We start from the raw sequence: 27985 nt of genomic DNA, 5'->3' as shown, positions 1-27985 counted from the left end.
TAATAAAATCACTCAATTCTATTACATGGTGAGAATTGTATTCATGTGTTTACGACTTAATTAATTTCATTTCTATAATAGAACATGTTAGGTTGATGCCATGTCACTTAATATTTGTTCTTTTATTCTATTCATGTTAATGAGTATCCAAATTTTAATATATGCAATGTTAGAGGAAGCCCAAACACAAAATACAATGTGTAGGTTTTTTTTAAAATGTTTAGAATAAATCACATTCTATTAGTATTTTATACTTTTTTTTTGAATTTTAATCAATGTCCTTAAAATAACTACTACATTTTTTTTATGATAAAGTCATTATAAATTCTAAGACGACAATCACTCTAATTTTAAGATATGATGCGGTGTCGGACATATGGGCTGCACTTCATCAACTTTATAATCACCATGACTAATTCACCAACGAATCAAAAATCTTTTATTCAGAAACATGTTAAGATCTTAACTAACCCTTAATACAAAATGCGGTATCGGACGTATGGGCTGTACTTCACTTGTATTAGTAGGATTGTTAGTCGAGATCTAACACTTATATTTTCTAAAATCAATCCAACCAACAAACCTTTTTCTACTTAAAGAACTACGTAAGCCTTGATTCCCTTAATAGGGATACGTAGGACCAAAGTCAATCTTGTCAGACACAACTAAAAAAAATAATTTTTTCATTTAAGTAATTAATCATTAACTAATTAATTTAATTAATAAAGAGGTGTTCCTTTATTTAATAGTAATAACAACAAATAAAAATATAATAATCCATGTAGTTTAGTATAGGGTACCGCTTAAGGCGAGCGGGTGGAGTGCTAATACCTTCCCTATCCTGTAACCGACTTCCGAACCTGGATATCAAAAATCCAAAAGTCCCAAGGTAATTGGGCTAAATAAGATTTTTCTACATTTTTGACATTAAAAAATGTAGTGGCGACTCGAGAGGTCGCGTAGCCGAAAATCGGGGCGCGACATTCGTCTTGGTGGAGTGATCTTGATAAATTCACTAGAATCAAATGTCATATGATCAGTTTCTCCCGAGTCAATTATCCACACAATGTTATCCTTTTTATTAGAAGTAAGTAGTGCCTTAACATGGTTACCTTCTTCGTTTTTGGCATTCCATCCACTCGAAGGTTCTACTTGTGAGGTAAATGATAGTTATGGTTCTGCATCCATTAAAACGACCTGTCCCCATGCTTCCATTGGCATCAATCTCCCTTTGTTTTTGTGTTTTTAGTTCATTCCACTATTCTGGGTACCCATTTAACTTGAAGCAAGTTTCACAAGTGTGTTTCATGTTGCCACAATGTGTACATCCTCCCCCTTCCAATGGTGTCTAATTTTTGGTCATTCTATTTATCTTTCCACTACCTAAGGCATGAAACATTTGAAGGGAAGATGATTGTTATTTACCCATCTTGACTCCCCTAGAAGCCATAACTATACCAGTAGGATTTTCAGTTCCTGTCATCATCACAGATTGTCTCATATCTTCTCTTCGAACATGTGCATAGGCTTTTTCTATAGTGGGGAATGGTCGTAGTTGCAACACATCATTCCGAATTTTATCAAGTCGATCATCCAATCCATCCAGGAAGATATAAACTCTATCTTCTTGTAGGATTGTATTGTATTTTAAAATATCAGCAGCACACTCCATTGGGTTGGGTCGTCGAAAGTCAATTTCTCTCCACAAGCGTTGAAGGTCATTGTAGTATTTTTCAATAGACCCTCCACGTTGACTCATTCGAGCCACCTGTATTTTCAAGTCATAAACTTGGGAGGTATCAGATCCATCAAAAAAGGTTGTAGAAATAGAATCACATACCATTTTTGCAGTGGGAAAACGTATGAAATTGCTTATTAGGGATGGGTCCATGGAATTGATCAACCAACCTTTCACAACAACATTTTATGTTCTCCATTTCCGGAATGTTGGATCTGTGGGATTTGGTTGTGGAATATCCCCACTGATGTATCCAAGTTTGTCTTTGCCAGAGATGTACATCACAACTACTTGGGACCACATGGCATAGTTCGTGCCATCCAGTTTGACACCAATATGTGTTGTAGAAGCATCAACAATAGGTGAATGGATCTGGGTTTGGTTCTGGTTCAGGAGTTGCGTCATTCTTGTTGTCAAGTCTTCGAAAATGGAGTTGATGGAGTTCTCTTTGTCTTGTTGTTCATCAGCAGGGTTCCCCAAATCAATCTCTTCCTCCATGGTATTTTTTTCTTTCTACCCTTCGATAATAGTAGGGAATTCAGGATTGTCGCTCTGATACCATGTTAAATAGGGAATAACATGGAGAAAGAGTTTCTATATATTATGTATTTTTTATATATCAATGTTGTAGCAACTACATACATATATACCAGTACAAAGAGACAATCAAGGACTCTATTTATGGAAATAAACAATCTAAGGCTAATGTTGATTATCCCTTAAAACAGGGGATATAATTTTGATTCTGTAGAATCTCTAATTATGCCTTACTGGACAGCTCACGCCAACATACTTAACCCTGAGCCTCAATACAAGAGTCTCACAAATTCATTGTTATGCAATATGTCAAGATAAGTCATACATTGGATGACAATATAGTGAGACAAATGTTTATAAGGTTTAGACAATTCTCACTCTACGAGCTAACTTTTGGGATTGAGTTAGGTCTTGACATTTTATTATGGTGTCACAGTCTGACCTTCCTAACGGGCCACTGACAATTGTTCACGTTCCAGAGTTCCAGTCATGGGTTTGGGGTGTGTGCTAAGATAAGTGTCACATTGGATGAGAAAATGGTCGAACCAATTATTATAAGACTTAGAAAACCCTCAACCGATGAACTAACTTTTGAGGCTGAGTTAGGTCTAACTATTCTAATATAATGATATCAAAGTTTAAACTTCATGTTTAGCCTTCAACCCAATTGGTGAACATGATCTCAAACTATTATTGGGCCTCGGTGACAGATGTCTAATCCTGCAAATTTCACTCTCCAAAGATTCAGTCATGAGCGTGAGGTATATGTTAAGATAAGTCTCCATCAGATGAAAATATGGTCAGACCATTACATAAGATTTAAACAACCGTCATTCTATGAACTAACCTTTCAGTTCAGTAAGGTCTAGTCGTTCTAATAAAATAATATCAAACCTTAAACCACCTATTGAGGCTTCATATAAGTTTGTGAAGATAATCTCAAACTATTATTCAGCCTCATACTCTATAAACAACATTATATTTCATTTAAAAAAAAAACTTATTTCATTTAAAAAAAAAACTTATTTCATTTAACCTCATGAACAGAATATTCTTCATATAAACAATAAGTCCTTGAACTCTAGTCAAGATGCTCAATCAACCTACATCAATTTATTGTTTTATAAATTTTTTAAAGTAAATTGGGTTAAAAGGATTTACTAGAATCATGATACACCTCATGGCAACCCACCTACCTCTATATATGAAGAGAACAATTGTTGTTAATTAATTAATAGTATTTGTTAAGTACCAACACTATATAGACATTTTGGCGCATGCATGAGAATGAAAATGCGCGTGGAGATGGCATATTTAGAGGATGAATAAATTAAAAGGAAGAAGCGGTCCCTCCCATGCAAAATAGAGAGAAGGATGGGTGGAGTGCTTTAATACACCAATTAATAAAAAATATAATGTGCAAAAGATAGATATAGGACCACCTAATCTCATCTCACCCTTACAGTCCCTTATTTTAGCAACATTTTTCACAAAGATGGCCTCATCTCTATTATATCTCTCTTTTCACTCTACCCAAAATATAAAATTAATATATATTTTATTTTGATGGCCAATAAAAAATATGAGATATATAAAGTAATACACACTTTTTGGCTCCCAATGTTTGTTGTGGGAGAAAAGAACATAACATAAAACTCTACTGCACTTTGAAATCTTAAGGGGAGTGGAAAGGAGATCACATATTCCTATTTTTATTGTGTTATATCATATGCCTATCCAATTAAAAATAATACTTAATTAAAAAGAAATTTTTTAAAAGTAAAAATAAAATTTTTAATATTTTTTTATGAAAGTTGATCGGGTGAAAAGTTAAGGAATACATAGGGCTCTATGTGGCCCACTAAACAAAACTTTCCTCACTGAAACCTATCTGAAAAGCCTGTAAAAGACTCTACTTAGGAATGACTTCAATCTTGGGATTCGTTTCCCCTACAAAGATCTCCTATATGATATTCATATCACTATTTTTTTAGTTGATTGTGGCATATAATTAAAATAATTCATGGGCATCTTGGTTCCTGTTCAAGGCCAATGGTATAACATCAATGAATCAACACATAATGGTAGTGGAATATTGTTGTTTAGGTTTTAGGATGCTCAAAATAAAATTTGTAAAAAAAAAAAATCAGCAATTAAGTAATAAGAGAAAAACTCTCAAGTGGCGGCTTGTAGTTTATGTACCAGGCAAAGGACGATCATAACTTTCTGTTGCTCATGGTCCCTCTTAATTACTTCATAAATACTAAGAAGGTGAGTTTCTTTTTCTTTTTCTTTCAAACACTTCTATCTAATAATAATCATTATTTAGTTAATTATTTGTTCAATTTATAAACATCAATACTTTTATTATTATTATTATTATATACTTTTAGTGATTGTAAGAATTTTGAACACTTAGTAAGAAATAATTGAGGAAATTTCCTTGATATATTTTATTTGTAGGACTACTATTTTGGTTGTATTTATGTCTAGGTGCATTGACCAACTTCTCTTTAGAGCTAGAAAGAGAGAAAAGGGTAACCATATATCATGATCATAGCATGTAGAGAGCTCATCATCACACCTATCTCATCTTCTATATCTAAGAAGGTATATCTCATCTTTTTCCCTAACTAGGTTTAATTTTCATGGTACTACCATGTTGGCTTATTAAGAGAACAAACACTTAGAAAGAAAGAAAAAAAACTTCAACTACTTCCCCTTCTATTTTTCCATTATCAATCTTTGCTTCCACCTACCACTACCATCACTTAGCAACAAAAAAAAAAGACAACTATTTCAACATAAGAATTTGAAGCAACTAAGGTTAATTTCATGGAAAGACAAGTTTGTGATGAGAAATCAAGGGACATGGGTTCATCAATTGGAATATGCTATTCAGATATATCATCAAATAATCCAACAATTCATCAAACCCATCTTGTGAACCAGATCCAAGGTTTTGTGTCAGACCCAGAGATTTTCAACCTTTCCACAAACATGGATATGATAGGGTTTTCTAAGAATCATATTCATCAACAAAGTTTCTTCAACAAACTTGGTCAACAACAACATCAAGGTCCTTCTTTATCTTCAAATACCATGAATGAGTCTTGTAACACTTTCTATCATCATGAGTATAATAATAAACCAGGTTTCACATCAGGGAATATTTCTGAAACAACAAGTAGTGATAATCATCTAATCTTGAGTGCTCATGATTCTGCTGCATGGCAAGAGAATAGAACATCATTACTTGTTGATGATTCTTCTCTAAGGTATGTGTTCCCTTCTGAAGGTAATAACCATAACCACACACAAAGTCAAGGCCTTTCACTCTCTCTTAGTTCAAACAATATTGGGTTGCAATCTTTTGAGGTAAGAAATCAACAACACCAACCTGATTTTGCTTCTTCATCAAGTTCTAGAGATGGGTTCTATCCAAAATCATCTCAACAACAACAACAACAAATGTTGCAGCAAGGTGCAAATATTTATCAAGGACATTTCATGCTAAAGAATTCTAAGTTCTTGGTACCTGCACAAGAACTTCTGAACGAGTTTTGTAGTCTAGAAACAAAGGAAAATGATATTGTAAAGCAAAAATCTGATCAGAAGAACAAACAGTCATGGAAAGAGGATAGCGGTAAGAATAAGCATTCTCTTACCTCTTTGGAATTCTTGGAACTTCAGAAGAGAAAGACAAAGCTGCTTTCTATGCTGGAAGAGGTATATTTGTTTCATATCTCATTTCCCCTTCACTTAAAATGTTATTTAATCGATGAACTATTCACATTTAATTATTATTGACTCTTAAATTTTAATAGAAATGAATGATGTATGATATATTATTTTATATAAATCTTTATAGGATAAATATTACACCTTTTTTGTTTACTTTCTGCAAGTATATACATCTATATATGCATTTGGGAGGTGAAAATATTTTACTCATAAGTTATAGTTATGTTTGTCTTATGATGATACAAATATTAATTACATAAACTTAGTAATATATATCATTCAATGTAGTCTAAACTTTTTGGTGGTGTAGCTTATATAATTGGAGTCTTTCCATTTCGATTCTTTAACTAATTAAGCAACACATGCGGGCCTTCTCATAAATGCTCCCGCCACTTGAAAGTTTAGGCTTTTTTCTTCTTTTTTATTGTTGGAAAAGATTTTATGAACATAAAAAAGGAAAACATATGGTATCTCTTTGATTTTGTAGTGCATCTTTGAAATTGTATATACAAACAAGATAAAAAATACTTTTTTTAAAGCAAAAGAAAATTTATAAAATGAAAGAGTTATTCTGAGAACAATCTTCACAAGTGAGCACTACTATTTAAACGAATACAATATATAATATAATGCTATTTTTAATATTTATCATAGATGTAAAATTTATAATCAATAATTTTTGAATCTTTTTATTTCTATATATATTAATTATACTATAGTTGCATATCTAAAATTCACTCACTTTGAATTCTAGAAACAAAGGTTTATAATGCTGAGATTTTTCTCTTGGGAGAAAAGTCATAGATAAAACAAATTTCATTCATATATAGATGAATGAGATTAAGAGGTTAACAATTTGGTATTCAAATAATACAACACTTTTAGTTTACCTACACAAAACACAAACCTCTAATGTTACCTTTTTCTTTTCTAAGCATCTTTATTAATTTTACTTCTACCACTCCTTTAAAAATAGATATAGACACACAAATTCTAGGAAAATGATGCTTGAAAATACTTTTCCTACCTCCATTTTTTATATATAAGTGAAAACTGAAAACTTATATGTTGCACTTTTGTTTCTACTTGTGTTATGGCTTCTTCTCCTCAAGGTTGATAGAAGATACAGGCACTACCGAAATCAAATGAAGAGTGTTGTTTCTTCATTTGAAGCAGTGGCTGGTAGTGGTGCTGCAATAGTGTACTCAACTTTGGCTTTGAAAGCTATGTCAAGACATTTTAGGTGTTTGAAAGATGGAATTTTGGATCAAATTCAAGAGACAAGGAAAGCAATGGGAGAAAAAGAACAAACTTCACCATGCACAACAAAGGGTGAAACACCAAGGCTTAGAATCCTTGACCAAACACTTAGACAACAAAGAGCATTTCAACAAATGAATATGATGGAAACTCATCCTTGGAGACCCCAACGTGGCCTTCCTGAAAGATCTGTCTCCTTTCTTCGTGCTTGGCTCTTTGAACATTTTCTCCATCCGTAATTTCTCTATATCCCTCTAATTCTTTTTTATCGATACTTTCGTCACACCTTTTAGGTTTATGTCACTTAGTCACTTATTGGTGTACATATACTTATGACCAATGTTGTGAGTATTAGACAAAGCAGTCAGATCGGTATCGGTCTGATTGTTGATCGAATTTGAAAAGGCTTTGAACTGAAATTTTTATAATCTGACCATATTAACCTGGAATAACCATAAAGAGAATCAGACGATTCACTTAAAATTAAAAGAAAATTGAATACTAATATAATATTTTATTTCGGTCCAAAAAATAGAGATATGTTACTTCAACATAGTTATATATTATTAATTATAAATAACATCATTTAGTCTCACATATTAACTGATTAAACTTAATAGCATACATTTTTATATTCCTTGTAACAATTCTCTCCTTTTGTAATGGCTAGATAGGTAGAATGAAGTTCCATGATAGGTAAAGCTATAAAATAGGTTTTCCTAAAGAAAAGAACAAGTGGTAGTTTGATATGGTATAGTAGTAAGTTTCTCATGTATACAATCTTAATAATTTATGTTTGAAAAAACTATGCTATACATTTTGGTAACTTCCATGCATCACCATTCAGATTCCATATTTTCTTAGTCTCAACTACTACACTGTAGGACCAGTTTTCCATTACATTTATTTCCAACAATTAATTAATTATTAACTAGTAGTACTTCTATATCATTCAAGGTGAAATTTTTAATTAATATTTTTGGTGATAACTTTTGTAGGTACCCAAGTGACGTTGATAAACATATTTTAGCCCGCCAAACTGGTCTCTCAAGAAGCCAGGCATGTACCTCTCTTCCTTCTACATATTGTTTTGATTTCTGAACATTTATTAGAAATAATATTTGTATTCTAAAAATATATATTTTATTTACATGTTGCTTTTTGGTAAATAATGATATTGATAGGAAACGAATAGTGTTGTAATTTTGTTGTCAGTTTTATTTTTTATTCATCAGCATTGGATTTACTCTGATTTCAATGGTTTCTTATTCTTTCCTACAATCAACTTCATCAAAATATCTCTTGAAAATATTTGTCATCAAATAGGTCTCAAATTTTTTAAAGTGTCACCACTTTAAGTAAAATTGTTTTGAAAATTTTGAAATATCATAAATTAACTTTTAAAAGGACTAACATGGTGATACTATAGATCACTTATTTGGTGATATAATTATTCCATTAGGACCAAATAGCTCAATCCCCATTTTAATTATTTAGACAAAAATAATATAACATTAGTGTCATAAAAATAGTGTAAAATCATTATAGATATTTTACACAATCTTAATGGACTACACAACCCATCCAGTGATACTAAGACTACACAACCCATCTAATGATACTAAGACTCAATTGTTATTTTTTGTAATAAATTACACAAGCTTCATTCAGAATTCACTCACTCAAATATTCAATTTAACAATATTAACTAAAATATTATTAAAAAGTATAAATTTACATGCTAGAACTAGATCTTATATGCAGAACCTTTTATTATTGTTGTTGGTATTACATGCACGCAATTTGAAAGTTGAAAATTCCGGTTGATGACACTTTTTCATATGAAGCAGGTTTCAAATTGGTTTATCAATGCAAGGGTGAGGCTATGGAAGCCAATGGTGGAGGAAATATACTTGGAAGAAGCGAAAGAACAAGAAAACAACATGGCATCCTCAGAAGGAGGTACCAATAATGAAGAAGAAAATATTAGCCACAAAAATATTCAAAACCATGAAGATCAAAAACCAACCAAGGCTAGACTCCTTAGAATTGACTCAGAGTGTGTATCATCCATAATCAACAACCCTGATCACCAAAAAGATGACCCAAAGAATTGCTTGAATCCCCATGAACAATGTTTTGGTTCCTTGGAGCTTGATTTTTCATCTTACACACACCACTATGATCACAATGTTAATCAAAGTTTCAATGGTGGCAATGGAAATGGTGTCTCATTGACTCTAGGGTTACAACAACATGGTGAAAGTGGGGTGAGTTTGGCTTTCCCTCAAGCAACACAAAGCTCCATGTTCTACACAAGGGATCAAAATGATGAAGAGTGTCAACCAATTCATTACTCTATTTTGGATGGTGAAACACAAAGTAATATGCCATATAGGAACTTGATAGGAACACAGTTGCTTCATGATTTGGCTGGATAGAATATAATGCACATTGTCAAGTTTCTATACAAGACAAAAGCTTATTGAAAATGAAGATTTTTGTCTAAGTGAATCAGTATGGTTGTGATATCTCACACATGCTTACATTACATGGTATAGTATTATGCTATTTTAGCTTTTGGAAATCCCTACACCATGCTTTGGACAAAATTTTAATTGTCTCTTATAGCTTTTACCTAAACTATGATTTAAGGGATTCAAAAGCTAAACCAATCAAAAATTAATATGGTGAGCATGGCCATTGTAGTTAAAGTAAAAATGCTAGTTTTGATTTTAGCTAGCAAAATTTTAAGTAAATGGTTTTTTGATGTTGTTTCGATCCCCATTCTTTTGATGTTGGTATGTAAGTAAATGGATAAATAAATATATATACTCCTTAATGCTAGTATTCTTTGGTAAGGTACACTTAGAAATTTTTAATTTCAATATATGTATTCATGCCTAATCTAATATGGAATTGGAATTCCCAGCTGATAGATTTAGGATTAATTACATGTTTTTGCATTTCATATATACTTGATTAATTGTCTAATTAAATTTAATATTTTTTAATAAGTAAAAAAATTATTAATAAATTGGTAATTAAGAAAATACCTCAAGTACATATTATTACACTTTTGAATGCTATCTAGACATTTGTAGCACAACCACAAACCCTACCCCATTATTACAAAAGCATTCAAAGCAATTCCATTTGGGAATCTCACATCATCTAAATTTTCATCTAAATTCATCTACAATAAAATCATATATACATGATTTTGTTAGGGCTTCCATATTCATCACTGACCAAACAACTCTAGTGGAAAATAAAATTCTTCTTTAGGACTCAAGATATTTGTAGCTTACTTGTGAAAACAAAGACAATAAATCATTTGGCTGACAGTTTTTGTTGGATGCTAATAGGAACAAGAGTCCCAAAAAATATCAAAGATAATATGGTTGTTGTGGTCCCTAATTCACCTTATAAAGACAACATGTCTTACCAATAAGAATTGTTTCCTTTATAATATGCCATTTTTATTATTGGTTAACTAGTGCCCCTTCTTTTTGGACAATTAAAAGATGCCTTTTCAATAAGTGTAGTGTTAGAGGCACTAGGGTTTCAATACTTGACTTGTGCTCTTTCAAGAGTACAACTTGTGTTAAAAGGTTGATGAACAGAATCCCACCCAATAAAGATCAATTCGTATCTACACACATCCAATTAATGCTGCAATGGCCTTGCTTATTTTTTCAGTGACTTTACTTTTTTCCAAACAATATATCTCGTACAACATGAGTTTGTGCCTCTTGTACTCATTGTGTTAATAGAGTTAATGTAGGAATAGGTGACATGATTCATGTGGTTTTCTTAAAATTCCATAGAGCTCTTTCAACATGCCTTGTTAATTAGACATAAGGAATTATAATAAGTAGTAGGATTTGGTAGAGAAAGAAAATGATATTGAATGTTGTGTATTATTTCATAGATTAATGTTTAAATACATGTAGAGATTATACAATCCTGATCCTAGAATCATGCTAATAATTACAATTGTGATTCTAAATGATAATTACAATAATTGTTGCATAATAATAAAAAGTAAATATATGGCATGTGATATATGCTAAGATTAAGAATCACCATATCGTGATAATAGAGTCATGATCCTCTACAATGTGATATCATTAATTGTAGAATATTTACTTTCTCTAACTCCCTCTCTCAAACTAGAGGTGACACAATCATTCCAAGTTTGTCTTTCAGCATGTTGAATCTTGTGTAGGTGAGAAGTTTAGTCAAGCAATCTACAATTTGGTCAGTTGTGGGAACATATGCCACAATGACTTCGTTCTGTAGGACTTGATCACATATGTAATGCACATCTTTCTTAATTGTTTGGAATGAGTGTGCATAACTGGATTGGATGCAAGTAACTTGGCACTTAAGGATTTTATGTGTAGGCATAAATTTATTGTGCCTTGGAGATATCTCAATATTCTTTTTATCCATTGTCAATGATCCATGGTAGGAGAACTCATGTATTGGCTGAGTTTGTTGACAACAAAGGCAATGTCAGGTCTTGTATTAGTCAGATATTACAATGCACCTATGACTTGTCTATACAAAGTAGGATTGAGCATTGGTTCCCTCTCAGTAGTGAATTGTCTACCAGATACCATTGGTGTTGGACAAGGTGAAACTTTCTCCATCTTGAATTTCCTGAGTATATATCTTATATACTTTATTTGCTTTAGATACATTCCACTATCATTTCTGTGAACCTCGATACCCATAAAGTAGTGTATATGTCCAAGGTCTTTCAGTGAGAAAGCAACATTAAGTTCGTTGATGAATGTCTCTAAGAACTTGTTGTTGCTATCTATTACTACTATGTCATCAACATAAATAAGGAGAAATGTGATATGATTTGTACTTCTAAGAGTAAAAAAGATGAGTCACTTTTGGTGTTTTGAAATTCTCATTTCAGTAGTGTGTTCTTTAGACTATCAAATCAAGCTCTTGATGCATGCTTTAGACTATATATGGCTTTGGACAATCTACATATCTGATTAGGTTTGATGGAGTCTATGTATCCCTCAGGTTGATACATAAACATTGTTTACTTGAGACTCCCTTTTAAGAATGCATTATTTATGTCCAATTGCCTAACTTCCCATTTGAGATGTACAACAATGGCTAAGATAATTCTTGCCGAGCTGGATTTGATCACATGACTAAATGTTTCATCAAAGTTTATGCTTGTTGTTTGTTGAAACCCTCTTGCAACCAATCTTGTTTTTCTCCTTTCAATTAAGTCATATGCTTTGTATTTAGTCTTGAAGACCCATTTCGAGTCTATGATGTTTTCTTGGCCTTCAAATGGTACCAATGTCCAAGTTTGCTTAGTCACCAGGGCCTTTAATTTTGTATCCATGGCTTCTTTCTATTTTGGCTTCATTAATGCCTCTTTCACATTCCCTAGTTCTTTGTCATTTACATGTGCCCCTGTCAATCATATGTAGTGTTGCTTATAAATCTCATCTTTGCTTCTGGTGCACATCGAATGAGTGTTGGTGTTGTCTTAATGACTTTTTTGATTGTTCTCAGATGTAGTTTGACTGTTGCTCTCCACTAGTTCTGATGAGGTTTCTTCATCTGCTTCATTTTCTCTTGATGTGTTGTTACCATCATTAGCAAAACATTTATTGAGAGCTAGTTAGCCTGCACTTATATCGTTGTTTGCTAATTGTCGGTTGGATTCTCTTCCTGATGGTTGATCACATTGTTGTTTGGTTTAGTTGTATTGCTTATAATGGTACATATAAGACATGTAGGAAGCATAATAGATGTATTTTCAGCCAGTCTATTTAATAGATTTCTTGTGTTAATGAAGTCATCATGGAAGGGAAATTTATTCTCATTGAAGATCACATGTCTTGAGACAAAAATTATCCCATTAGAGTTGATGCGCTTGTATCCTTTGTACGAATTACTCTCACCTAGGAATACACACCTACTTGTATAGAATTGAAGCTTGTGTTGATTGTATTTCCTCATAGTTGGGTTTTTTTCTCTAAAATTAAGAAGTATGTGCTTCTATTTTGTTTTATTGATGATGAAAATCTATTGACTAGGTAGACAGTAGTCGTGAAAGCTTCCCACCAGTATTGTAAGGGAATTTTGGCATGTACTAATAGTGTTAGTCCTAGTTCAACAATATGCATATGCTTTCTTTTAGTCTTGCCATTTTGTTGAGAGGTGTAGGGACATGACATTCTAAATATAATTCCTGATTCTATAGGAATCTTTTAAACATGTTTATATTCACCATCTCTATCATATTGAATGATTTTTATTTTCTTGTTAAACTAGTTTTCAACCATAGCTTTGAATTGATTGAATGCATATATGACATATGATTTTTGTTTTAAGATAAAAATCCATATGAATAAGTTATCAATTAAATGAACATAATATTTAAAACTAGATGGGATAAAATTGGGGAAAGACCCCAAACATCAATATGAATTAAATCTAAAGTTTTCATAGCATGTGAGGAAGAAGATTTGAAAGGCAACAAGTGTAGTTTGCCAAATTGACAAGCTTCACAAAATGTGAATGTGTCACTAAATGACATCTTCACAATGCAGTCCTTCAAAACCTTTTCTAGAACCTTATTATTAGGATGTCCAAGCTTTCTATGTCAGTTTTCCTTGAGAGACATAAGAGCCTTTATTGACACAAAGTTGATATAGGTCATTTTTAAGTTTTCCCTTTAGAAGTGCCTTCTCTATTAGTTTGTCCTTCACAAAGCAACAATTTTCATCAAATTCAGCAAGTATATTATTGTCAATAGTTAGCTTAGATATACTCAATAGATTTTTTTTATTTCTAAAACGTACAACACATCATATACGTTGAGGTTACTTAATTTGGTTGAACCTGAAGTCATTACTTTCAATCTATCACCATTACCAACTAGCAAGGAATCCTTGTCATTGTTTTCACGAAGGTGTTAGATTTTTTTCAGTTTATTGTGTCCCATGATTGCTAGCTCCACTACAAAGTACCAATCATAGTCCTGACCATGATAGCGTAAGACTATGTATGCACTATGAGCCCCTTGTTTCTCACCCTCAACATAATGATTTTTTCCTGTGTAGAACTTACCAAAACGATAATAACACTATAGTGAAGAATGACCAATTCTATTGCATACCTGATACGTTGGTTTTGACATCCTACCTTTTCCTCTGCCACCTCTCATGCCTCGAGAGTTAAATCCCCTCCAATTGTCATGTGAGCCAAATATATTGACTTTAGACTCAATTTTGCTAACAAAGTTTGCAAATGCAATCAAGTTGAGGCTACTGAAGTTGTTGAGTTGTTCCAATCTACTTTCAAAGGCTAGTAATTAGGTTTGCAAATCAACCCAACTGATGTTGATGTGGTCAGATAATTTAACTACCACTGGCCTGTATTTAGAATCCAACTTGTTTAGTGTTTGAATCATCAGATCATGACTGAAGATGAGTGATACTACCAGTTTTAACTTCATCTTACAAATGTATTGCTCCATCTTCTTCTGTCTTTTGCGTGTGTTGTGAAATTCTAATTTTAGGTAGATGATTCTTGATTTGGTGTGTGCACCTGCAAGGCTTTGAGCTTCATCCCAAAGTTCCTTAGAGGTTTCACAATGTAGCAACTGAGTTGCAACATCAATTGACATAGAATTCATCAGTCATCTTAAGAGGGTTTGATCACGTGCTTGCCAATCCTCATCGTTATGATTGAATTTCTTGGTTATTTCATCTCTAGTAATGAATTGTTCTGGACATTCTTTTGACCCTAGCATATAGCTATCGAGTTTGCAGTCTATAATCAATGGTAAGACCAATGATTTCCATATAGGATAGTTATCTTTGTCTAGCTTGACAAAAACTGTTGAAGGAAAGACATTTTTCTGGTTTGAGATTGCAGCGAAGGACATGATTGATTTGGTTGGATCAAGAGTCTTCAAGCTTAAGTGCTCGGACAATAAGAAAGAAAATGATATTGAATGTATTGTATTATTTCATAGATTATGAATGTTTAAATACATGCGGGAATGATACAAACATGATTCTAGAATCATGCTAATAATTACAATTGTAATTCTAAATGATGCTAATAATAATTACAATAATTGTTGCATAATAATATTAAGTAAATATGTGGCATGTAATATATATTAAGATTAAGGATTCATAAGGAATCAAAGTTCAATTAATTTACAGAATTTAACGTTTGCTATGCCAATCCTTTCTATTCATATAATAAAATAATAGTCTAAACTTTGTGAAGTAGTACATGGTCTAATATTTTTGTTTTGCCTACCTCTTTTAAATTGAAAATAATATAATTCCTACAAATTCTCCTATTCCAAGTAAAATGTGTCATAAAATGATATTTAATTTGAGAATAAAGTATCTCCTGGTATTATGAGATAAATTATCTCCTCCGGCCTCTAAATTTTTGACATGTGTTATATTTAATAATTTTCTATAAAAATATTTCTAAAACTTAACAAAACAATATAAGTGTCAAACTTTTACTAGCTGAAGAAGATAAATTCTCTTCTGGTATGAGGAGATACTATATTTTTATTTAATTTATTAATGATTTATTTACAAATGACAAGTAACACTTTGTTTGCGGAGGAAAATTTATAAGATGATATAAGATATATACAAAATACAGTTCACTAGTTGGGTGTGGCAATGGATATTTTGACTCATATGATGATTAAATGCTCATATCTCTTTTAATTGTTTGGGAAATATTTTATCTAATGTGGGGATATAAGAGCATCTTTGAAAGCATAGGGTATATGTGGAAATTTCCATTTACTAGTTGAATTGGCAACTAATGTGTTCATGTGTCTGGGAAATGTTGGTAAAATCACACCTGAGAGGTTTGGACACCTATGAATGAGATCGGTATAAGTCTCATAAGTAGCGTAAATTAAATGATAGTCCAATTCTTATAATTAGATGAAGGTCAAGAAAAATCATAAGCAAATTGATTAAGAAAAACTTAGATAACAGATTAATATTTTGTCAATAAAATAATTTTAGATATGACGATATGATTTATAATAAATATTATATTGTCATTCAATTCTTATAGTTAACCTCATTTATTGAGATTAAGGTTTGATTATTACTTTTTTTCAGGATAAATTGTGGCAAAAAAATTTCAACAGGTTAAAACAACTTGATAATCTCAGGCAAATTAATATTATTGGACAGATACTTCACATACTAATCTCTCTGATTCCAATTCAGTGTTATTCTAAGACTGGTTTTAGCATAATGATCTTAATCATTTTAAACCCTTCAATGATGACATTGAACATATAGATAAAGGAATAATCAAAGAAAAAATGGAAGAGAAAATCTCACACGCAAAACAACCAATATTTTTTACTACCTTAGCCTCTAGTGATGAGAGTGAAATTGCACCATATTTAGTTCATGCTTTGAATGCATTTCTTAATTCCTTTTTCTGTTATGTTTTCATTTAGTTCGGGTTAAGCGAGGTGTGTTTGGTAACATCCCAGCAGCACCATAATAGAGCAGCATGTTTTGGGTAGTGTGAGTTTGGCATGACGATGAGATTGTGATTTAGTGATCATAAGGTTAGTGTTTAAATCCCAGAAACAACCCTCTCCGATTTTAAGAGGTAAGGCTTCAAACATCTATCATCTCCAGACTCTACTAAACGGAAGCAGCCTAATGCACTGAGATTTTGTTTAGATTTTGTTTAGTTTTCATTTAGATTTCTAATGATTGCCCATTTTTAATGAGATTTTGTTGTTCATATCCTCATTAATTTAGGACTTGATTGCAAGAAGAGAACTTTCTGCCCCTAGCAATTGATCATGATGATATTGGGCATGCACTGTAATTAAGATCAAAAGAAGTTTTTCTTGTTACATTTGCACAATGACATAGTACCCCATCAACTACAAATAAATGAAAATATTATTTGCTCTTGAAGCAACAATAATGCATGTTTAAGGTCAAAGTTTGATTCCTAATAATGACAATTATTGAAAAAAGTAGTCACACACCCTGAAATGAATTAATTCATTTCCCAATGTTCTTGAAGTTATTACTTGCTCTTGAAGCAACAATAATGCATGTTCAAGGCCAAATGTTCGATTCTTGGGAGTGACACTTGTTGAAAAGAGCAACCATGAAACCTAAAAGGAATTAATTCATTACCGATATAACAAGGTAGAAGTACCCAAAAAACACTATTGGTTTCAAGCATATTACATAGATTTTAAACAAATGAACATGAATAAATGGTAGAGATCTCCCTAGAGCATGCTAGAATTTCACATAAATAGTCACTTGAAACTCAATTTCTTGCATTGTCACTTGGGAGAAATTCAAGACTAACATTATCAGGAGAACCTACTAACTTTTATGTAGAAGGAAAACAGAATGCATGTATGATGTTAAAACTAGTAGACATCAATTTACAGAGAACTATAAAATCATCTTATAGCATTTTCACATTCTTTAACATTAACAACATTCAACATGTACATATTGTAACCAACTATTAGCGGCCATTCATCAACGATAGTAAATTAGTAGAAGATGGAATTAGAAGTGTCATATCTTATGAACCAAAAGATCCGAATTGTTTAGGTAAAGGCACATGAATGACTTTACTATATTTCTAATATGCTCACTCAATCAAGAACCCTTTATACTTGCATTGTGAACAATGCACAAGCCCATTTTACCTTGTACAAAAATCCAATTTTTAATTTAGAATAACATGACCACTTGATCATAGATTCTCTTATACTAAGTCGATGTAGCTTGATGCAGTCCAACTTGCTTACACTATGACCCAATGCAGCTATGTCTTTGGGCTTGGATGTTTTATCACAATTGTAGTATGATACGGTTGTTGCGGTCACCACAAGCACATTAATATGGCAACATGATGTAGTTTGCAATTTAAAATAATGTATATAAGTCATTCAAAGTGTGAAATTTCACCCTGAATCCAAGTCCTAACTTTAATATCAATTATAAGCAATGAGCCAATGACCAAAGTAGGAATAAGCAAACAAGAGAAGAGTAACAAGATAAACACAACAGTTTTTTGTTTCCAGTAGCTTCATGTGGGGGTATTAGTCATGTTGGGAAGGTTATATAGGGAGTTAGTTACTTCTCTCTCATGAAAAAATACCTTCATTATCCAAGCAGAGTTCACAAGATTTTATCACCATCTAAATCATGATCAACATATTACACAAAAGCACCAAAACTTTATATTACATGCCATATTGAACTCATCAAATTCAAAAATATTTATTAATTACAAAATAAATCCAAATAATATATGAGTCGATACCTCTTTTTGTGGGTAGTGTGAGTTTGGCATGACGATGAGATTGTGATTTAGTGATCATAAGGTTAGTGTTTAAATCCCAGAAACAACCCTCTCCGATTTTAAGAGGTAAGGCTTCAAACATCTATCATCTCCAGACTCTACTAAACGGAAGCAGCCTAATGCACTGAGATTTTGTTTAGATTTTGTTTAGTTTTCATTTAGATTTCTAATGATTGCCCATTTTTAATGAGATTTTGTTGTTCATATCCTCATTAATTTAGGACTTGATTGCAAGAAGAGAACTTTCTGCCCCTAGCAATTGATCATGATGATATTGGGCATGCACTGTAATTAAGATCAAAAGAAGTTTTTCTTGTTACATTTGCACAATGACATAGTACCCCATCAACTACAAATAAATGAAAATATTATTTGCTCTTGAAGCAACAATAATGCATGTTTAAGGTCAAAGTTTGATTCCTAATAATGACAATTATTGAAAAAAGTAGTCACACACCCTGAAATGAATTAATTCATTTCCCAATGTTCTTGAAGTTATTACTTGCTCTTGAAGCAACAATAATGCATGTTCAAGGCCAAATGTTCGATTCTTGGGAGTGACACTTGTTGAAAAGAGCAACCATGAAACCTAAAAGGAATTAATTCATTACCGATATAACAAGGTAGAAGTACCCAAAAAACACTATTGGTTTCAAGCATATTACATAGATTTTAAACAAATGAACATGAATAAATGGTAGAGATCTCCCTAGAGCATGCTAGAATTTCACATAAATAGTCACTTGAAACTCAATTTCTTGCATTGTCACTTGGGAGAAATTCAAGACTAACATTATCAGGAGAACCTACTAACTTTTATGTAGAAGGAAAACAGAATGCATGTATGATGTTAAAACTAGTAGACATCAATTTACAGAGAACTATAAAATCATCTTATAGCATTTTCACATTCTTTAACATTAACAACATTCAACATGTACATATTGTAACCAACTATTAGCGGCCATTCATCAACGATAGTAAATTAGTAGAAGATGGAATTAGAAGTGTCATATCTTATGAACCAAAAGATCCGAATTGTTTAGGTAAAGGCACATGAATGACTTTACTATATTTCTAATATGCTCACTCAATCAAGAACCCTTTATACTTGCATTGTGAACAATGCACAAGCCCATTTTACCTTGTACAAAAATCCAATTTTTAATTTAGAATAACATGACCACTTGATCATAGATTCTCTTATACTAAGTCGATGTAGCTTGATGCAGTCCAACTTGCTTACACTATGACCCAATGCAGCTATGTCTTTGGGCTTGGATGTTTTATCACAATTGTAGTATGATACGGTTGTTGCGGTCACCACAAGCACATTAATATGGCAACATGATGTAGTTTGCAATTTAAAATAATGTATATAAGTCATTCAAAGTGTGAAATTTCACCCTGAATCCAAGTCCTAACTTTAATATCAATTATAAGCAATGAGCCAATGACCAAAGTAGGAATAAGCAAACAAGAGAAGAGTAACAAGATAAACACAACAGTTTTTTGTTTCCAGTAGCTTCATGTGGGGGTATTAGTCATGTTGGGAAGGTTATATAGGGAGTTAGTTACTTCTCTCTCATGAAAAAATACCTTCATTATCCAAGCAGAGTTCACAAGATTTTATCACCATCTAAATCATGATCAACATATTACACAAAAGCACCAAAACTTTATATTACATGCCATATTGAACTCATCAAATTCAAAAATATTTATTAATTACAAAATAAATCCAAATAATATATGAGTCGATACCTCTTTTTGGAATTGTTGATGCATTTTGTAACCAAAAATAATAAAAATACATTAATTTGTATATTATTTGGATTTTTCCTCACAATATACCATGTTTTGTTTAACTTAATTGCATTTATCACATTTTTTGTTTAAAATATTAAATTTATTTCTCATACAAGGGTGGTCAGTATAATGAATATATAAACACTATGGGAGGTTTGTGTAGATATAAAAAAGTGAGAGGTGATTTATGTAATTTCACTAAAAATCAGAGGTGTTAGTGTAATTAACTCTTGTTAAAATGATCACAATCATAGTAACTACAATTGCGATTGCAACTACTAACCAAAAGCTTCTAACATCCGATAACAATATATACAAGAGTTATATCTATACTGCTATGAAGTCTTGAGTATTAGAGATGACTGGAATATATTATTGTATGAAATCTTATATTACGTAGTATTAAAAATGGATGAGAGAAACCAAAGTTATATATTAAGTTCAATTTCCTTTTTATAACTTATACTGTTTTACCAATTAGAAACACATCATGGGCTTTTGGCTTATAGATGTGTAATAGTTTATAATATTTATTATCTTATAATATATTGGTAATCACTAAATGCTTCAAAAGTAAACACAATTGACCGAACATTATTAATAGATTTTCTTTTCTTCTCCTCTTCTATTTATTTCTTATCTTTTATTTGATTGTTTATGTCTAACGATATGTAATGGTAGTTTTCGTTACACAAATAATTAGTGTCAGAGTGAATTGATAAATGATTCTTAATAAGAGTGCCAGATTCATGGTGGAGATTGAGGTAGAACCAAGATATTTCTACTATTTTGAATGGACAGAAGTATTCTTTTCTACCTAATCTTTATAGGCTCAAATCTCAATATGTTTTTACACCTAACATCTTTATGCTTAAGTTACAATATTGTTTTTACACCAAACCTATGAGGCTCTAAATCCCAATATTATCTTGAGATTAAGCTTCTTCATGCTCTAAGAACAATCATAGATAAAAAGAGATTATCTGAATACAAAAAAAATTCGATTTGTCTATAATCATGAGTACATAATACAAATGTATTTGCCTTTCCCATATTAATTATTCTCTGAGAATGTCGTTGAGCTTGCCCTTTAAGAAATGTGGCATTGTAGTGTTCTTTTTGGGAGCTGACCATTTGTTTTTGTTCAATAAAGATGGTGGTAGTGGAAAGAAGCCTGCAGTGTTGTAACTGTTAGAAAATATCTAACATAACATCCTCTTCTTATAGTCATTTGTATTAAAAAGTTTGGTGCTTGAAGAAAGTCACATGATAGATATTTTGAAATATACTCTCTATTATTAGAGAGGGAAGTATATAAAAAATAACGGAGAAAAATTCTATAATATAATAGATTTATCTTTTACATGTTCTGATATTTTTATTCTTAAATGTAAGCCTTTATATTTATCTTTTTACACTATTTTACCTGTTTTTAATAAGAAATTAGGTGTTTATTACTTGTTCTGATATAAGGGTGTTACTTATATATGTGTTGTTAGGAATTATAAGGATTAGTATTAGTTTGAAATGTTAAAAAAGGTGGTACAAAGCAATCCACCTTCACTTATATAAATAGGAAGCATATAACATGTTTTAAAAATATATGAAGAAGTAAGCAATAGAGATTGAGAGGAAAAAATAGAGAAGCTCAACCTCATTTGGTAAGAATTTGACAAAATTGAAGAATTGCTTGCATTTACTATTATTTTTTTTATGAGCAAAAGTTAATTTTAGTATATTTCACAAAAATACAACAGTACATGATGTAGTAAGTTGAGAGAATTACATGTTTGAAAATATATAATTAAACAAGCATATTCAAGGCAATTATAAAAGATATTTTGTAGGTTTTGCAACCCAATCAGAATAGTTTACTGCAGCCTTGTCCCTCTTTTCGTTGATCCGTAACCATAATTTCACCTTTACAGATTTAGTGATATGTTGTAGAGAAGGCTTGATTAAGTTGAAGATGATATTATTTCTAGCCAACCAAAGAGATCATATTTTTGTTGACCAAATGATGCTATAGAGTATCCAATATTTTTCATGCTTTGTCATGCCGATGTGCATAGTGAAATGATGGACTGGGTCTAATGGATGGTAAGGTGATGCTAATGTCTAACCAATTGTTGATTGATTGCCAAACTGAATAGGTAAGTCAACATGAAGAAAAATATGTTGGATGGATTCTCGGTGCTCGTTGCACAAGATGCACAAAGGTCCTTCTCCTTGGGCTAATGTAATCCCCCTCCGAAGCAAATCATCTATAGTTGATAGTTTTTCTAGGAAAAGTCGTCATACAAAAGTGGTTACCTTCAATGGTGCTTTAGATTCCCATAATAGATGTAAGTGATGACAGTTGTGTTCATGTTGGTGAACCAGTTGATGAGAAGCTTGTATATTGATTTGACTGAATAATGCTTGATTTTATCGTCTTACTACTCCCATGAATCAGAAATGTTTTCATGCAACACGTATTGCTGAAATTCCTATAAAAGATTATCAATTTTATCAAGTTCCCATACAAATGGTTATCTTCTCTAATTTAAGTTACACTACTCCCACTTCTTCCTGGCCATCTTCCTATCTCATTTATAAGTGCCTCCCTTGACAAACTTAGATTCTAAATCATGTTAAACCTAAATAAGTTTGAATACTCAAGCCACTTGTCTTGCCAAAATCTTGTACTTGTCTCATTTCTAGAACCTGTGTGAGTTTTCAATACCCCTAATTTGAAGGGTATCTAGATCCCTAATGTGAAGGCTATCTAAATCCCTTAAGAAAGCTCAAACAACATCAAAATACTTTTCAATGCTAGTATGTTTTGCACAAAACAGTCTCTCATCAATATTCCATAATCAACAAATTGTAGTAAAACAATATTAACATCATAAAGTCCCACCTTGTAGGAAGTGAATAAGTGTTTCATAATGGCTTAACGCATGAGTCTGGAGAGGCCTTCAGCAACAATTAAAAAGAGAAAAGGGGATAAGGGATTACCTTGTTGTAGTCCATATTGGAGAGGAATCTCAAATGCCTTCTCAAAATCGATCTTGACAATGGTGTATTGTCGTGCTGTTCTCTTCACATCGTGAATGATTTCATTTATGACCACCACTCCATCAAGAATGTGTCTTCCTTTGAGGAAAGAAGATTGAGAATCACTATTTAAAACGACTACAAAAATCAAATTATTGTGCATCATTATTTATTAAATACAAAAATTCGTGTTTATATAGCTATTGAATTTTGTTGGAAGCATTGCTATCTATTTTCTTATTGAATAAGGAGAAGCCATTAAGCTTATATAAAAGAGAAGAACATATCTTGCCATAAAGGGAAATAACTGCCATAACTAACTTATAGTTAGTAACTAACTCTTTTTAGAAAGAGAAAGTAAAAATACAAAAGCAAATATCTACACTACATAACATTAACTAAGATGCAATCATACTCCAGCCTATAACCATGCTCTTAGTTTGATTGTGGTTGATTCTTTTGCTCCAATATATAATATCATCTCTTTCTATAAAGCAATGTCAATTTTAATTGTTAACATAATCTTCTTGATCTATCTCTTTGTAAAGTAGTCTTTATTTGTTTGCAAACTCATCCAGTAGCTCATTAGTAAAATAAGCATTGTTCATTAAATCATCGGGAGTGGTTGTTATCTATTATTAAAACTTGAGATGGTTAAAGTAAAATATAGTACACACTCTTAGTAGTGTGATAACGATGAAGAAAACCCTTGTCTATTTTAAATATTAGATAACAGTTTTATAAAATTGTTACCAAAAATCAAAAAACTGTAGCCTAAATAAAAGGCAACTTCTCAGATTATTATAGTTGTAAAATTGTTACCTATGACAAAGACAACAATTTTTTCATGATTGGCAACGGTTTCTAATTGTTGCTTGTTGCTGTAGGTCAAAAATGTTGTAGTACTTGGAGACTTCGAAACTCAACTTACCCAAACTTTAACAAACCAAAAAAAAAGTACTTGAACAGTAGAGTTAGCTAATTTATGATTTGAATATAGATCAATTATCGCTCTTTATCAAACATTATTTAAAATTCTGCTGCATCAAATTATTCACCTTTATACCAACAAGGATCATCATAGTTAATAGATTACTAACTTTCTTAAGCTTGATGTTAAGGGTTCCATCATTTTGTTAGCATAAGCAAATTTTACTTCAGTAATTTCAACCTCTGAAAGAAACCGGTTTTGCCATAATCATTTAGATTACGTCAAAATTTATGAACCCTTTCCAATTTTTGACATTAAGAATGCATGCATTATGGCACTTGCATACCCTGTCATCTCTTTTTCCTTGGTTTGCTTTTGGTTTTTATGGGTCATGGGTTAGGGGACATGCATGATTTAAGTCAATGCTTTTTATCTTTTGGACTTTTTTGCAAGACACGGTTGTTGTATAAAAGGACATGGAAAATATAAAGGTCAAAAACCCATTATTATCATTCAAAACCCACAAAATGTACAGTCAAATGTATAGTAAATAGAAGATGCTTCAAACTTTGCAGCTAGTTGCAATCACCTTTATTGGTTTTGTTCCCTCTTCTATGTCAAAACCAAAACAAACTTCACGCATGGTTTATACATAAATAAATCATACCTTCTCTCACTTTTCACAATCTTTAAAAATCAGCCAGAAAAAGGGTGGAAAACAAATCAAAAGGAAAACGACCAATATCTTTAGGGTTTGTTTGTGAGTTGACTTTTGAAAGGAATGAAAAAGTTTCATAGTCATGAAATATACTAGTGGGATGACTCTGAAGTCTTCTTCTTCTCTTCTGAAATCCAACCCACAAACGGATCCTAAAGTATGAGAAAGCTTGGCATGGACCATTGATGAAAATCTCTTCCTAGTTAGAGAGGTCATATATAAGAAGTGAAGGAAAAAGAGAAAAGGGGTGGGGGCAATCTTCACAATCATTGTCATCTCACAAAGAAGTTAAGGAAAAGAAGGAAGTGTATTTGTTATCATATTTGATGAAATTGGTGCAAGTTCTTCCCCACCAAGTTGTCCTTCAACATTGTCCCAGCAGAAAAAGAAGTTAGGACATTGTTGCTGTTGAGTTTCTACCCATTCATTCAACTCTTGTCTCTGTAGGCTTTCTAGTGCAACATCTCCTTGCTCATTCATACTACAAGATTGTACTTCAATTGGAACCATGTTTTCCACATTCTCTATCAATGGTGGCAGATAATTGGTGTTGTCCAAGCCAATAGTAAAAGGTTCCTGAACTTGTTGATGATGGCTTAAGTTCCATGTTTCAGTGCTCAAACCCACAGCATCTTGGAAGAGATATGGTCTTATATTGTTGTCCATTAAGGTTGTTGTCCCATGATCTAGTGAACTAGTGTCAAACATAAATAGAGGGCATGTGGAAGAAAATAAGGTTTCTTGAACTTGTGGTAACTTTGTTGTTAGATTATCTTGCTTGCAATTGGCATAATGATCAAGTTGATTGGAATTGAAATCTAACTTTGAATAATCAACATATTTTGAAACATTGGTGTTTGAAGACACCCAAGGCTTTCTTATTTTCTTTTTGATCCAAGAATTCCAATAATTCTTTATCTCATTATCAGTTCTTCCAGGCAAGTGGCTTGCAATATGAGCCCATCTGCATTTTCCAATTTCGAAAACAATATATAAGGTAAGTTATAAAGTATAGATCTCATAGTTTAAATTTTGGAGAAACAGAAAAACTTAATTTGGAAGCATTTATTCAGAAAAACATGAGAATGAGATAATCAAAAAATTGGTATAGAATAAAATAAAATTTTAGTTGCTTTGAAGATAAAGTTTAATTTTAAGAGACATAGACACATGTGGATAAGTAAATTTCATCTGACAGAATTGCCTGCATAGCTAAGAGGGTGATAGTTCCTACAATTCAGATAACCTTTAATTAGAAATTTATATATCATGATCAATTTGATCATTGCAACTTTAATTACGGAATATGGACATATTCTCATGATTTGTTTGACAAACAACACAGTAAATGATACATAATTTCATATCCTAAATGGAGCATAGATACCCTCATGATTAGAGACTGGAAGAAAAAGAATTTTTAAAACGAAATCATTAAGCAAGACTTTTAAGTGACATAATAGAAATTTTGATATTAGATAAAACACAATAATATTGTTTGATTTAGATAACTGAATTAATGTAATGAGAAAAAAATGTTCTTTTTTGAATAAAGATTTGGTTGTTGTTGTATAAAATGCAATAATATAGTTTGATTAGGTAACTGAAAACTGTTCTTATTGTTTTTACTTATAGTTTATAATTTGCTGCATAGATATTTCACTCATTCAATGCAGAAAATTAAGCATCTTATACATATACATGCATCTGATAAATTTATTCCACCTAACCTAACAAATAGTTTCATATAATTTGAAATCTGGTCTGGCTGAATAGAACTCGATTGAACAGGAAATGCTTATGTAAGAAGCTCTTAAATAAGATTGTAGTTTTCATAATTTTAACCTATTTCAGTTTTGGTTCCTATAATTTTTTGGACCGTAGCTGTTATATTTCTATTTATTTAGGTTTTGGTTCCTGAGCAACACCTTAATATAAATTAGAGGACCCATTTTTCATGAAAACATGGATTAGTACTTTAATAAATAACAATCAGAGGAACAAAAAATGAGTTAATTAAAATGTAGGAACTAATGCTTTAATAGTAGGAGTACCAAAATCTACATAAATAAATGAAAACCTAAAATGCAACAAGACCAAATAAGTGACTAGGTAGTGTTGTGATTCAAACCTGTTCCCTACAACACCATGAAGGTTTATAATTAACTTCTCTTCCTCATGTGTAAACCTTCCTCTTCTAATATCAGGTCTCAAATAATTAATCCATCTCAAGCGACAACTTTTGCCACATCTTTGAAGCCCTGAAATCAAAGTTGGTTAATATAATAAACACTTCAAGTTGGTTAATCATATGAAGGACAAAAAAAGAAGAAGAGTTGATGAAATAATAATAATAATTCTACAAATAACAAACCAGCTTTCTCTGGAACTTCACTCCAATAGCCATAGCCATGAATGGTAATATATCTAATGAGTTTCTCATCTTCCTCAGGGGACCATAACCCTCTCTTAACCTTCTGTTGATTACAGCATGAATGGTGACCCATCTTTTTAGGGTGATATGGCTTTGTTTTTCTTTATAGTTTTGTTCCCTTAGTGGGTTGTATATGCCTGGATTGATCAAATGAATGTGGGGATTTGTGTTCAATAGTTAAGGGGTTTCTCTCTCTCTTCTCTTTCTAATCTTTCTCTTTTTAAAAGTGAGAGCCAACATTGAGAACCTTATGAGGCCCATGCAAGGGACCTACATCTTTCTCCATCTAACCCTAAAATGACGTTCCATCAACTTTACTCTAGCTAGATAGCCATTCATTAGGGTAAACATTTTATACCTACATGT

The 27985-nt window shown here is 31.9% G+C and overlaps 2 protein-coding genes across 5 annotated transcripts; one reads left to right on the top strand and one right to left on the bottom strand.

Annotated features, from left to right (window-relative positions):
* On the top strand, nucleotides 4786-9985 carry LOC109333342 (homeobox protein BEL1 homolog). Of its 4 annotated transcripts, none has more exons than XM_019568785.1 (5): nucleotides 4786-6004; nucleotides 7132-7514; nucleotides 8278-8338; nucleotides 9130-9216; nucleotides 9247-9985. In XM_019568785.1, the coding sequence occupies exons 1-5, from the start codon at nucleotides 5111-5113 to the stop codon at nucleotides 9718-9720; spliced, it is 1899 nt and encodes a 632-aa protein (XP_019424330.1). In that variant the 5' UTR covers nucleotides 4786-5110; the 3' UTR covers nucleotides 9721-9985. The 4 variants fall into 4 exon arrangements, with proteins under 4 accessions (XP_019424330.1, XP_019424333.1, XP_019424331.1 ...); XM_019568788.1 differs by having other exon boundaries at nucleotides 4787-5354; nucleotides 5442-6004; nucleotides 9130-9985; XM_019568786.1 differs by having other exon boundaries at nucleotides 4787-5457; nucleotides 5521-6004; nucleotides 9130-9985.
* Nucleotides 25287-27769, bottom strand: LOC109332449 (transcription repressor MYB4-like). The gene is made up of 3 exons (XM_019567430.1): nucleotides 27560-27769; nucleotides 27317-27446; nucleotides 25287-26149 (listed from the first exon to the last, which is right to left on the bottom strand). The coding sequence occupies exons 1-3, from the start codon at nucleotides 27690-27692 to the stop codon at nucleotides 25474-25476; spliced, it is 939 nt and encodes a 312-aa protein (XP_019422975.1). The 5' UTR covers nucleotides 27693-27769; the 3' UTR covers nucleotides 25287-25473.

This window comes from Lupinus angustifolius, chromosome LG18, assembly GCF_001865875.1.
Source record: "Lupinus angustifolius cultivar Tanjil chromosome LG18, LupAngTanjil_v1.0, whole genome shotgun sequence".
NCBI classification, from domain to species: Eukaryota; Viridiplantae; Streptophyta; class Magnoliopsida; order Fabales; family Fabaceae; genus Lupinus; species Lupinus angustifolius.
This window is presented reverse-complemented; position numbering and strand designations above follow the sequence as displayed.